The sequence below is a fragment of the Trichechus manatus genome, unplaced genomic scaffold (genome assembly GCF_000243295.1).
Source record: "Trichechus manatus latirostris isolate Lorelei unplaced genomic scaffold, TriManLat1.0 scaffold00155, whole genome shotgun sequence".
Lineage (NCBI taxonomy): Eukaryota > Metazoa > Chordata > Mammalia > Sirenia > Trichechidae > Trichechus > Trichechus manatus.
The window spans coordinates 338,926-353,998 of NW_004444091.1; the positions used below are offsets into that span (position 1 = coordinate 338,926).

At 40.6% G+C, this 15,073-nt stretch overlaps 1 protein-coding gene across 1 annotated transcript in view; it reads right to left on the reverse strand.

The window, feature by feature from the left end:
• Window positions 1-15,073, reverse strand: part of GRID1 (glutamate ionotropic receptor delta type subunit 1) — a 1,005,377-nt gene that overhangs the window by 187,307 nt on the left and 802,997 nt on the right. The window contains exon 8 of the mRNA XM_004386072.1: window positions 1,371-1,472. Within this exon, the coding sequence (XP_004386129.1) occupies window positions 1,371-1,472 (102 nt within the window). The remainder of the gene's footprint in view (window positions 1-1,370; window positions 1,473-15,073) is intronic.

The window sequence follows — 15,073 nt, forward strand, 5'->3', positions numbered from 1 at the left end:
AGTGTTATTGTGTGCACCTTATTTAAGCCTGGGGTCTGAACTTCTCTCTCTTTTCTACAAGTAGTTTATGGACGTTCAGAATATAATGCATGGGAAGATCGCCCCAATTAGTGGGTCAGTATGGAGGAATGGAGGTTTACTTGTCATGTGTTTTACTATCCTGGGCTCCCCCCAAAATCTCAACTCTCAGAATAATATGGCTTCCATGCTTGTCACATTCATGCTGAACGAGGACTCTGGCCTTAGGAAATGCCATAATTTGGAGGGACCCTCATAAGAAACATGGATATTTTTCATCTAGAATAATAAATGGCAATGAATCTCTGTGATATTAGGCAGAGAGAAGACAGTATTACATCTAGTGGGTTGTACTACAAAATATATGCTGATTAACTGGCAAGGTCATGCCGTAAGTCAAAGAATAGGAGAGGAATGACACCCACACTCTCTACGTCCAAAGCCATGCCATGCTCACGTTTACAAATTTTATGCTATGTCACCATGAGCTCCTAAGGAGCACGTGGACATCTGGAAAACACCTTGGCCTTTCCCACTACTGGCTTTCCTACTTGTGTAAAACTGAACAAAAAGGGGCCTTTTAGCAAACAGCCCCAGAGACTATATCTCACTAATTTAATTTTGTTGGGAAAATAGGGTATACATCTTTTTTGTGATGTGCATCTGGGGATTGCAGAAAAACTGTTGTCAATGGCTTCTAGAGTTAAGGAGACCCTAGTGCATCTCCTGGGTGGAGGCAGATATTTGCATCACGTTTGACCTAGCTAATAAAAGGTAAATTGAATATCTCCCCCATAGTCCTTCCAAAAAGTTACAGAAGGCAATTCAAAGGAATATCAATGCTTCTAAGGCAACTGAAACGAATACTAATGCTTCTAAGTTCTCTTCAAATATAAAGGTCTACCATTCCAGATCAACCATGCAGAAAAATTGCAACTAACAAAACATCTCCATTATGAACTTTATGTCATCTGGGCCCATAAGTGGCGCTGTGGTGCTAAAAAATGTCCTCCCAGCATCTGCCTGGAGTATCCTGGCTAGCAGCATAGCTTTCCTAAGGACCAGCAGTAGGTCCAGTTCCAGCTGGCATTCAAGGACAAGTGGTGTAGCTGGGCTCTCTCTGTAGCTTCGTGATCAGAGCAGTGCAGTGACTTTAGGCGAGGGGTCTTGGGGACACTGGGCAGAACCTCCAACATCTCCCCATCATTATACACATGGTTATTTGAACAGAAAGCCTTTATGAAAGCTCAAAACTCAACATTGTCTTCTCTCCAAAACCAGCAATAAAGCAGAGAGAGGCCTCAGACTAAAAGCCTGAAAGGTGAAGCTCCTGAATAGCCACATGATCCTACCAAGACAGTCACCACTTTGAGAGTCAGTCCTTGCAGGCGGCTGCCCATCGGCCTCTCTTGCAAGCTGCCGTTCAGGCCCTTCTCCGAATCCCACGTTGCCAGCTGTGAAAGAAAAAGGGAGTGTAAAGGACAGAGAAGGCACCCGTGCTCACTATAGGAAATCGCCTTCCAAGCTGGGTCTCTGGGTCAGGCAGGTAGGTGGGCAGCAGGCCTCTGAGCTTCCCAGAGACCCAGAGCCACAGTAAAACCTTAATGAGAATAGAGGCATGATGGAGTGCTTCACTTCCTACATCAGCTCATCTGGATCTCCAGGACATGCCAGACCCTAAAATGAAACCATTGTAGCAACTTGTCTCTAGAACAAGTGTTTATGTCCCATTTTATTCTGTTCATCCACTGAGGCCAAGTCACTGTGTCTCCCACAAAACATCCTTTTTCTTTAATTACTCTTTTAACTTGACCAGGCCAGAGGCCTTTGTGTTCAACCACCTCCTCCACTAGGGGCAGGAAGAGGCCCAGCACTGAGGGAAGTAATAAAACCCAAGTGCACAGCTTTGCCCGGCATCCTGGTGCCCGCTGAAAGCAGGGTGAAGACCTCTTGCTGGTCCTCACTGGAATGTAAATCCCATGGTATGCCGGCAGAAGCCAATGGCAGAATAAATGTGTGATTCCTTCCTGAGCATATAGGACCCCTCCAGGAACAGATGCATCGCCAACAGGCACCCTGCGGTGGTAGAGGAGACCCCAACTGGCTCAAAAACATCAGAGAAAACCAGGTGTTCTTGGACTGCTCCCCTCCCTGTGTCCCTGCAGGGACTGGGCAACAGTGAGGAGTCCTTCCTCTGCTGGGTGAGTCCCAACCATTCATCGGGAATATTTAAAAGGTATAGACATCTAGCCCCATCTCAAACCAATTTAATCATGATCTCTGGAAGAAGGGTGAGGCCTGGGCAGTTTTGATGCTTTCCAGGTGACTCTGGTGTGCAGCCAGGCTGGGAACTCCTGCTCTTCTAGGTCATGGGGCCTCAGCTTGGCTACATATTAGAATCTCCTAAAGGGCTTGTAAAACATACTGACAGTCGTGCCCCAGCCCCAGAGATTCTGATTCCATTGGTCTGTGGAGGGCTGGATATGGAAATGTGAGCATTCTAGGTGATTCTAATATGCAGCCAGGATGGTGGACCGCCACTGCTGATTAAAGCAATAATCCTAAAACATTGGTGTGTGCTAAAATCACCCAGAGATTCTGTATGCACTCTCTGACTCTTCATCCTGAGATTGTCTGTGTCTAACAAACTGCCCGGTGATGCTTTTGCTGCCCATCCATAGGCCACAGTCGAAGGAGCCAGTTGCTATTGAATTGACTGACTCACGGCAACCCCATGTGTGTCACAGTAGAATTGTGCCCCATAGGATTTTCAATGACTGATTTTTTCAGAAGTAGATCATCAGGCCTTTCTTCTGACGCATCTTGGGGTGGACTAGAACCTTCAACCTTTCAGTCTGCAGCCAAGTGCATTAAACATTTGCACTATCCAGGGACTCCACTGTCTGAGTAGAATGGAGTTAAAGAATCAGATTGCTTCAGGCAGCATCTTTTCTTCATCAGAAAATCTCACAAGACTCATAATTAAATAGAGATAAAGAAGTACCCTTTTGTGGACGAGCATTCTCTGAGGGCCCCAGCGTCCCTAAAATAGCCTGTTTATGACTCTTCTGCTCTCCCAGCATCTCCAACGGTACAGACATCTTTCTCAGGGTCTCCACACTACCTAGAAGACCAGTTCCAAAGTTTGTGGGACTATTCCACATAGAAAATACTACAATTCTAGGCCTAAATTAGGAACATCAGAATGAGATATGTGGTTCTAGAGTCAGCTTCAAAGGAACCTGGAACCTCTTACAGGGACTGGAAGCCAGAATACAGCCTCTCCTGCATATGTTCAAGTTGTGACTTTGGATATGATGCACACTGTGATGGTTAAGATTGTGTGTCAACTTGGCTGGGCCATGATTCTCCATGTTTTAATGTAATCACTCCCGTGATTTGAATATACTGTGAGTAGCCAACCAGATGAAAGGGAGTCTCCTTGAGAGTGCGGCCCACATCTGTATATAAGCAGACGTTCTGGCTTTTTGCTCTCTCTGGGTCCTGCGGCTGCTTCCTGTCGTCTCATCTCCCATTCTTGGGACTTGAGCTGTCAGCTTATCTGCCAAACCTGGGATTCGTCGATCTGCACAGCCTGTGAGCGGGAGCCCTGCTCTCCGACCTGCCGATATTGGGCTTGCCAGTTTCTGCAGCTGCGTGACTTGGGAGAGGCCTCTACCCTGATCCACGGACTTGGGACATTCTAGCTCTACAATCACAAGAGCTGTTTCCTTGACATAATCGCTCCCTATGTATATATTTATACACTTTACTGGTTTTGGTTCTCTAGAGAACTCAGCCTAAGACACATACTAAGACCCATTCCATCCTAAATAATAGGATGCTTGGCAGGGATGAATAATAATTTAGTTAAGAACATGGCCATGTACTCTGAGGAGCCCCCCAACCACTAATTAATTTGGAGGACACTGCAGTGAAGAGAAAGTTAAGGTCTACCAAAAATCCTGTTCAAGGACATCTAAGATATCACACTCTGAGAACAGGTATAGCCTGAGAAGGAAGCATCATGGCTATTTCTCCACTGGGTCTCAAACTCAGAAATTCCTGAAGCTGGATTAAAACGCTTTTCAAAGGGAAGAGAATCAACTCAGACAAAAGGAATCAAAGTGTTGAATTCCTGGATTCTTTGGCCTCATTGACATGAACTCAGGAGGCAGGAATGGGAAGATGGTATGTATTTGGACTGCCTGCCCCTGCATCCCCAGAATTGTTTAACCCTGGTACTGGGGTTAGTACTCATCCTGGATGCGGGTAGAGTTACTAAGATCTCCTGCACCATTCTGATGACTCACAGAGTCATAGTTGGGGTAATAATGCCCTGATTATGATGTATCAGTTACAAGGACTGGATTTTCTGCCCCTGCACCAGAACTGAATTCCTAACACCTGCTGCCAAACCTCACTGACAATGATAAAGAGGTGTCTTGAATCTTTGTTGCCCTGGTTTGGATGCTGGACCTTGATCAACCACCTTTACCTGTCTTTCTGTTGAGATTGTAATCAATCGTGAGGATGGGGAATTGAGGTAGAAGAAGCAGATGGGAGGAAGCCTTGTCCTAACAGAAATGTGACATGGGTGTCAGCTCGGCTCCAGGATGGGCTCTGCCCCTCAATGCCTCTCCATGCCATCCTCTGCTCTAGTCCGCTCCAGGCAGCAGCAACTCTGCCCCAGACTATTGTTAGAGCCTCCTCACTGGTCTTGTTACCTCTCTCTCTTCTGGTCCATCCTCCAGCAACGTGCTGACACACAACATTTATAATAAATAAACTCAAACACGAACTTGCATTAATAAAAATTTTCTAATGATTTCTAATTCTATAAAGAATAAATCCTAATGCTTTTAAGCCTGGTCTCCAAGAACGGCCTTACTAATCAAGACCCCGCTCTGAGTCTCACTTCATATTATGTATCCACAGTACACTACAACCCCCCTGCCCCCCGCCACATACACACACTTTTCTCATGCACATCATGTTCCTCCTTGACTCTTTTCATCCATATTCTTCTGCCTAGAATGCAATTTCTCTTATGCTGGGTCCATTAAACTCTTACTCATTTTTTAAAATAAGTTTTAAATTTTAGATTAGCTTTAGATTTACAAAAAAAGGTACAAAGGCAGTACAGAGAATTCTGATATACCCTACACCCAGTTTCCCACTGTTAAGATGCTGCATTGTTGTTGTTAGTTGCCACGCAGTCAGCTACAACTTATTGTGACCTATGTACAACAGAACAAAACTCTGCCCAGCACTGTACCATCTTCAATATTGTTGGTATGCTTGAGTCTATGGTTGCACCTATTGTGCATTTTGAATGTCTCCCAACCTAGGGGGCTCATCTTCCAGCACTATATTGGACAAAATTCTGTGTGAGCCATAGTATTTTCATCAGCTAATTTTTGGAAATAAATAACCAGGCCTTTCTTCCTATTTTTTCTTAGTCTGGAAGCTCTGCTGAAACCTGTCCACCACGGGTGATCTTGATGGTATTTGAAATATTGTATTTGTATTTGAATACACAGTATTGTAGCAACATGCAAGCCACCATGGAACAACAAACTGACAGATGGTTTGTAGAAGATGATGCATTACTATGATATTTTTGTCATAATTAATGAGTCAATATTGATACATTATTATTAACTAAAATCCATACTTTATTCATATTTCTTTAGTTTTTGCCTCATGTTTCTTTTTTATTCCAGGATTCTATTCATATTCCCATATTACTTTTAGTCATTTAGCATGTTTTAAACCCTCTGTTGGCATATCTTCTATAAAAAACTTCCCTGACCACACTGCTGCTCCAGGTCTGGTGAGCTGCTCCCTCTCTTTGCTCTCAAAAAGTCACCAATGAAGGAGATAGAAAAGTTAGGGGAGGAGGTGGAGTCAACATGGCACTATAGACAGAAGCACCACGCTGTCCCTCCACAGCAAAGACCTGAAAAACTAAGAAAAACAGAGACAAATGTCAATCCTGGAACCTTAAGCATCAAATGAAGACATAAAGAACTCAGCCAAGCACTGAATGGAATAAGAAACTGACAGAGAATAGAGTGAGGAAAGTTACGAGTGGAGGTCCCCCATCAGCTAACGCAGCATGGATCCATCATCCTGGATTCCTGTTGGAGATCGGCAGACAGAGAATATGAGAAGGCAGATTCATGGAGTTCCCAGCAGAAGACAGAGCACCCGGTAATAAGCAATACATGCTTTCCCACTCCACACCCTTCCTCCCCCTGCTCGACCTTCACTGCTTCCTGGTGAGCTGATTCCTGGCTTCCCAGAGGGCTGATCCACCGCTTCCCAGAGGGCTGTGACCACAGCACAAGAGGCACTGGTTCTGTGCCATTCGGATTTGCCCTGCCCACACCAGCTGGCTTCTTCACAGCTATTTCTTTGTTGCTGGTATTGGTTTTTGGCCTCTTTTGATTTCTTCCCTGCCTCTCACTTCCTCCCCCTTCTTTCTCTCAAACACCTGACTCCGTGTGCCATCTTTGTTTCCTCTTGTCAGGCTGTGAAGCTCTGCTCAGCTGAGGAACTGCTTTCCTGGCCACTTCCATGGTCCTTGCGGCCACACTGGTGGGATCCCTGGGGGCTTTTTCTTTTTCTTTTTGGTTTGTCTGTTTTTTATTTCTTATTTTCTTTTTATTTTTGTTCATTTCTTGGTTTCTCATCTCTTTCTACTTACCTTCTTTTCTTGTCTCCTGAATACCTGGTGCTGTGTATCATATCCACCTCTTCTAGCTGGGCTGTACTGTGCGGCTTGGGAGCCACTGCCCCAGTCTGCGCAATAGCGCTGGTGGGTTTTTTAAATTTTTTTTTTTAATTTATATTTATTTATTTGTTTGTTTGTTTTTCTCCATTTCTTGGTTTCTTGTCTCTCCACTTCAATGGCAAGCTCCCGCAGCACTTTTTTTTTGCTTCTATTTCACTCTCCTCTCTCTCTCCTTTTCCATACCCAACTGAGCTCCACATATCACAATCTCCTCCTCCCTCTCCCTCCTGCCTATATTCGCACCATGTGCTGAACATTGCACTCCCAAGCAACACAGGCATGACCTAATGGAGCCTGCCCTGCACTGATCACTGGCTCATCTTGTTGGCCCAAGTATGTGCCACAAACAACCCATCCCAGCCTCTCCCCTTCAGCTGGACCTGCCCTGATGCACCATAGCTGAGTCACTGGACCTGCCCATTGGACAAGGAGGTGAAAAATATCGTGTCCACAGATGAGCAAACAACAAAGTATGCACAGCCCGCCTGCTCAGACATAACCAAATAAAACAAAAAGCAGGACAAAACAAACAGATTTACAATCAGTAATTGAAGAAAATAACTACTGAATGTCTCGAAGACAGGAGGCAATATCAAAACATAAAAAAACAGGACAGGATGGTCCCAGTAGGCATCCAAAAAAAAAAAAAAAATCACCAGATGATTTTCCAGTAGAAGAAAAGGCACTAGAACTACCTGATAGGGAATTCAAATCTCTAACATTCAGAGCTATCCAAGACTTGAAGCAAAAAGCAGACAAAAATGAAGAAAAAATAGACAAATTCATGGAAAAGGCAGACAAATTCATGGAAAACACAGACCAAAAAACTGGAAGAACTCAAGAAAATAATAGAGGAACAAAATACCAAAATAAATTCACGACTAGAAATCATACAAAAACAACAATTAGAAATCCAAAAGATAAACAACAAGATTTCAGAAATGAACAGTGTCATAGAAGGGTTGAGGAACAGGTTTGAAACAATGGAAGATAGGATTAGCGAAACCTAATACAAATACTTGGATACAATTTTGAGGAAAAATGAGAAAAAAGAACGAAGAAAAATGAAGAAACCCTGAGAATTATGTGGGATACAATCAAAAACAAAAATTTGTGAGTGATTGGAGTTCCAGAATAGAGGGAGAAAACAGAAAACACAGAGAGGATCATTGAAGAATTGCTGACAGAAAACTTCCCTAACATCATGAAAGATGAAAAGCTGACCATCCAAGAAGTTCAACAAACCCCATATAGGATAGACCCCAAAAGAAAATTACTAAGGCATATCAAAATCACACTCCATAAAACCAAAGACAAAGAAAGAATCCTGAGAGCAGTTTGAGAAAAACAAAAAGTCACATACAGAGGGGGAAACAATAAGACTAAGCTCTGATTACTCAGCAGAAACCATGGAGGCAAGAAGGCAATGGGAAATCTTTAAAGAAAAAAAATTGCCAACCAAGAATAATATACCCTGCAAAACTTTCATTCATATATGATGATGATATTAGAACATTTCCAGATGAACAGAAATTAAGGGAATATGTAAAAACCAAACCAAACTTACAAGAATTTTTAAAGAGAGTCCTTCAGTTTGACAACAAACAACATCAGATGACAGCCTGAATCTAGGAAGCAAGACAGCACCAGCCAGATACCAACCTAGGAAATGAACTCTCAAGGACTATTCAAAACAAAAGATTTACAACAGGGAACCAGAAAGATGTTAATCTGCAAATGACAACAATGTCAGAACAATAAAAGAGGGAATAAACAGTATAGGTATAGAACTTTCTAATGGAGAGGAAGGCAAGGCGATACCAAGAAATAATAGACTGGTTCAAACCTAGGAAGATAAGCGTAAATTTAAAGGCAACCACAAAGAAAGTTAACAAACCTACTCATCAAAATAAAGAAGAAAAACATAAAGTCTCAGTTAAAACAAAATCTACAACAACAAAAAAAAAAAAAAAAACCCACAAACAAAAGGAATTCAGCCCAGGAGAGTAAGAGGAACAAAGAGATCATCAGTACCACAAAATAAATAAATAAATAAATAAATAAAAATAAAAGAACTACAAGATGACAGCAATAAACTCATACCTATCAATAATTACACTGAACGTAAATGGCCTAAATGCACCCGTAAAGAGATGGAGAATGACAGAATGGATTAAAAAACCAGGACCCATCAATATGCTGTCTACAAGAGACACATTTAGAAACACAGATGTAAAGTTATTAAAAATCAAAGGATGGAAAAAATATATCAAGCAAATAGCTACCAAACAAGAGTAGGACTGGCAATCCTAATCTCCGATAAAATAGACTTTAAAACAAAATACACCATAAACGACAAAGAAGGGTACTATATGATGACTAAAGGGACAATGCATCATGGAGACACAACCATAATAAATATATACGCACTCAATGACAGGACTCCAAAATACATGAAACAAACTTTAACAGCACTGAAAAGATAAACTGACTGTTCCACTGTAATAGTAGGAGTCTTCAACACATCACTCTTGTTAAAGGACAGAATATCTAGAAAGAAACTTAAAAAAGACATAGAAAAGATCTAAAGGCCACAATCAGCCAACCTGAACTCATAGACATATATAGAACACTCCATCCAACAGCTGCAAAGGACACATTCTTTTCCAATGCACATGGAACATTCTCCAGAATAGACCACATCTTAGGACACAAAGCAACCCTCAGCAAAATCCAAAACACTGATATAATACAAAGTATCTTCTCTGATTATAACACCATCAAAGTAGGAATTAACAACAGGAACAGCAAGGAAAAAAGATCAATTACATAGAAACCAGATAACACTCTGCTTAAAAACCACTGGGTAATAGAATAAATCAAAGATGGAATCAAAAAATTCCTTGAATCAAATAAGAATGAAAACATATCACACCAAAACCTTTGGGACACAGCAAAGGCAGTGCTCAGGTCACTTTATAACAATAAATGCACACATCAAAAAAAAAGAAGAAAGGGACAAAATCAAAACATTAACTACACAACTCTAACAAATAGAAAGAGAACAGCAAAAGCAGCCTACTGCCACCATAAGAAAGGAAATAATAAAAATCAGAGCAGAAATAAATGAAATAGAGAAGAGAAAAATAATAGGAAGAATCAACAAAACCAAAAGCTGGTTTTTTAAAAGGGTCAACAAAATTAACAAATCACTTGCCAAATAGACAAAAGAACAGGAGAGGATGCGACTAACTCAAATAAGAAATGAAGCGTAGGACATTACAACAGACCCAACTGAAATAAACAGGATTATAACAGAGTGTTGTGAAAAATTATACTCCACTAAATTGAAAATCTAGAGGAAATGGACACATTTCTAGAAACACACTACCTACCCAGACTATCACAAATTGATGTTGAAAATCTGAACAGACCCATAACAAGAGAAGAGATTGAAAAGGTAATTAAAAAAACTTCCAACCAAAAAAAGCCCTGGCCCAGATGGCTTCACTGGAGAATTCTACCAAACATTCAGAGAAGAGCTTACACCAGTACTACTCAAATTATTTCAGAACACAGAAAAGTAAAGTATACTTCCAAATTCATTCTATGAAGCCAGCATAACGCTGATACCAAAACCAGGCAAAGACACCATAAAAAAAAAGAAAATTACAAACCAATATGTTTCATGATTATAGATACAAAAATTCTCAACAAAATTCTAGCCAACAGAATTCAGCATCATATCAAAAAAATAATACACCGCGACCAAGTAGGATTCATACCAGGTATGTAAGGATGGCTCAACATTAGAAAATCAATCAACGTAATCCACCACATAAATAAAATAAAAGAATCGTATGATCATCTCAATCAGTGCAGACAAAGTCCAACACCCATTCCTGATAAAAACTCTCAATAAAATAGGTATAGAAGGGAAATTCCTCAACATAATAAAGGGAATCTATACAAAACCAACAGCCAACATCATTCTTAATGGAGAGAGGCTGAAAACATTCCCCTGGAGAACAGAAACAAGACTAGGATGCCCTTTATCACTGCTCCTATTTAATATTGTGCTGAAGTCCTAGCTAGAACAATAAAACAAGAAAAAGAAATAAAGGGTACCTAAATTTGTACTGAAGAAGTAAAACTGTCCCTATTTGCAGATGATATGATACCGTACATAGAAAATTGAAAAGACTCCAAGAGAAAATTACTGGAACTAATAGAAAGATTCGACAGAGTAAACAAGATAAACATACAAAAATCCCTTGGATTCTTATACACCAATAAAGAGAATGACAAAAAGTAAATCAGGAAAATACCATTTATAATAGCCCTTAAAAAATAAAATACTTAGGAATAAACCTAACCAAGGATGTAAAAGACCTATACAAAGAAAACTACAAAACTCTACGCAATAAACCAAAAGAGACTTACATAAATGGAAAAACATACCATGCTCATGGATAGGTAGACTCGACACTGTGAAAATGACAATTCTACCCAAAGCAATTTACAAATACAATGCAATCCCAATCGAAATACCAACAACATTCTTTAAAGAGATGGAAAAAACAATCATTACTTTTATATGGACAGAGAAGAGGTCCCAAATAAGTAAAACATTATTGAAGAAGACGAATAAAGTAGGAGGACTCACACTACCTGACCTCAGGAAGTACTATACAGCTATGGTAGTCAAAACAGCCTGGTACTGGTACAATGACAGATACATTGACCAATGGAACAGAATTGAGAACCCCCACCTGACTTGTGACAAGGGCCCAAACTCCACCAAATGGTGAAAAGACAGTCTTTTTAGCAAACAGTGTTGGCAAAACTGGATGTCCATCTGCAAAAAAGAATGAAACAGGACCCATACTTCACACCATACACAAAAACTAATTCAAAATGGATCAATGACCTAAATATAAAACCAAAAACTATAAAGATCATAGAAGAAATGATAGGATCAACACTAGAGACTCTAATACATGGCATTAACAGGATACAAACCATAAATAACAGCATACAAACTCCAGAAGATAAAGCTAGATAACTGAGATCTTTTAAAAATTAAACACTTATGCTCATCTAAAGACTTCACCAAAAGAGTAAAAAGAGAACTTACAAACTGGGAAAAAATATTCACTACTACAAATCCGACAAAGGTCTAATCTCTGAAATCTACAGGAAAATCCAATACCTCTACCACAAAAAGATAAATAATTCAATTAAAAAATGAGCAAAGGTAATGAACAGACACTGCACCAAAGAAGACATTCAAGTGGCTAACAGACCCCTGAGGAATTGCTAGCGATCACTAGCCATTAGAGAAATGCAAATCAAAACCACAATGAGATACCATCTCACCCCGGCATTACTGGCATGAATCAAAGAAACAGAAAATAACAAATGTCGGAGAGGCTGTCGGGAGATTGGAACTCTTATACACTGCTGGTGGGAATGGAAAATGGTACAACCATTTTGGAAAACGATATGGCATTTCCTTAGAAAGCTAGAAATAGAAATACCATAGGATCCAGCAATTCCACTTCTATGAATATATCCTAGAGAAATAAGAGCCGTCACAGGAATAGGCATATGCACACCCATGTTCACTGCAGCATTATTCACAACAGCAAAAAGAGGGAAACAATCTAGGTGCCCATCAACAGATGAATGAATAAACAAATTATGGTACACACATACAATGTAATACTATGCAACAATAAAGAACAATGACGAATCTGTGAAACACCTCACAACATGGATGCATCTGCAGGGCATTATGCTGAGTGAAATAAGTTAATCACAAAAGGACAAATATTGTATGAGACCACTACTATAAGAACTCATGAAAAGGTTTACACACAAAAAGAAACAATCTTTGACGGTTACGAGGCGGGAGTGGGGATGAAGGAGGGGAAAACACTAAAACGACAATAGATAAGTGGTAACTTTGGTGAAAGGTAAGACAGTACACAATACTGAGGAAGCCAGCACAACTTGTTCAGGGTAAGGTCATGGAAGCTCCATGGAGAAATCCAAACTCCCTTAGGGATCAAATTACTGGGCTGAGGGCTGTGGGGACGATGGTTTCAGGGAACATCTAGCTCAACTGGCATAACATAATTTATAAAGAAAATGTTCTACATTCTACTTTAGTGAGTAGCGTCTGTGGTCTTAAAAGCCAGTGAGCAGCCATCTAAGATACTTCACTGGTCTTACCCTTTCAGGAGCTAGGGAAAATGAAGAAACTAAAGACACAAGGGAAAGATTATTCCAAAGGACTAATAGACCACAACTACCACGGCCTCCACCAGACTGAGTCCAGTACAACTAGGTGGTGCCCAGCTACCACCACTGAGTGCTCTGATAGGGACCACAATAGAGGGTCCTGGACAGAGCTGGAGAAAAATATAGAAAAAAATTCTAACTCAAAAAATGACCAGACTTACCGGCCTTACAGAGACTGGAGAAATCCCGAAAGTATAGCCCCCGGACAACCTTTTAGCCCAGTAATGTAGTCACTCCTGAGGTTCACCTTTTAGCCAAAGATTAGAGAGGCCCATAAAACAAAACGAGACTAAAGGGGCACACCAGCCCAGGGGCACAGACTATAAGGCAGGAGAGGACAGGAAAGCTGGTAATAGGGAACCCAAGGTTGAGAAGGGAGAGTACTGACATGTCATGCATTTGTTAACCAATATCATAAAACAATATATGTATATGTACTAACTGTTTAATGAGAAGCTAGTTTGTTTTGTAAAACTTCATCTAAAGTTCAATAAAAAAACAATAAAAGAAAAGAAAAGTTAGGGGAATGGCTACATACATGCTCTCTACCACACTGTCAATGTTTTTTTTCATAGTCCCCTGTTTCATTAAACCTTGCTCTGAATTGAAGGGACCATGCCACATGAGTGTCTATATCCCCCAGGGTTAGAGAAGATTTTGGCATCCAAATAGGGGCCCATTAAATGTTCGCTGAATTAAAGGAATGGTTCAGAAGTGAAGACGATATTCCCAGAGGCAAACTGGTCTCATCAAAACGTGAAAAAGAGGAGGGCCACTACAGAATGCCTGTGGTTGCAAGAGAGCTCTCTGAGATCTCAGAGTGAGAAAGAAGACCTACAATGTGAACGAAGAGCAGAGGAAAATAGTGAAAGACAAACATACGAAGGTGGCCATGCAGCCAAAAACCTCCATCTCTATTTTTCAGCCCAATCTCTGTTACATATGCAAAGCTGAAATGGAAACTATCTCTAGGACCTTACATGTTGGCCCTAAATCCCTAATCCAGCTATGGTAGCTGGGTCTCTTGCCCTGTTGCCTGAGATCACAACTCTGTTTTCACAAACTATCTAGAATCCCAGACAATTGGACTGGGCTGTGCCTTCCCTTGTCTATTTCCATCTCAGGGTTTCCAACCTTATCTTGAACATCATGCTTTCCTCTTCAAAATTAACTTATTATACAGCTGGTATAGATTCGGGCAGGGGGTGAGGGGGGAAACGACTTGGAGGTGTGGAATTAGCAGATGTTTATGAATCAGAAAACCAATGATCTAGTTGTGTTTCCACCACTTACTTAGTGACCTCAGGCAACACACTTAACAGCACAGTTCTTAAACCACAGAAGGTCCAACAAATATGTATTAAATAAATTCAGCTTTGCTCAGATTCCATTTTCCTGACTATAAATAGAATAAAAACGGCTTCACTGCCTATCAAGTTGAGGTGTTGCTCAAAGGAGATAATAAATATGAAATAATCTATGGTAAAATAACTTAATAATCCAAAAGTAAATAATCAGGATATAAAACTGTGTATACAATACAATCTTAATTATTTTTCAAAGCAGTGGAGATAAGTTGAAATGTAAAATATGGATATATCTAGGTGGTAGAATTATGGATAATCATAATTTTCTTCTATGTTTTTAACACGGTTTGTATTACTTTAACAGTAAGAAAAATAAGCTTTTTATAACTAACTAAAAAACAACTAGCATAGATGATTAAGCTCAGTCCTGTCACATGCACTTGTAGTACTGAGGATGGAACGGTGCTGGACAATGGGATATAAACTCTCCATGCCAAGGCCGGGCTGAGAGTCAGAATCTAGTAAGTCAGTCCTCTGTCTCCAAGGAAGCTGGTCTCAGATGCCATTTAATCTGGAAGAGCATCAGGGCCCAGGAGCTGTGGCCAAGGAGTTTCCCATCTCCCAGAAGAGCCATATTCCTTGC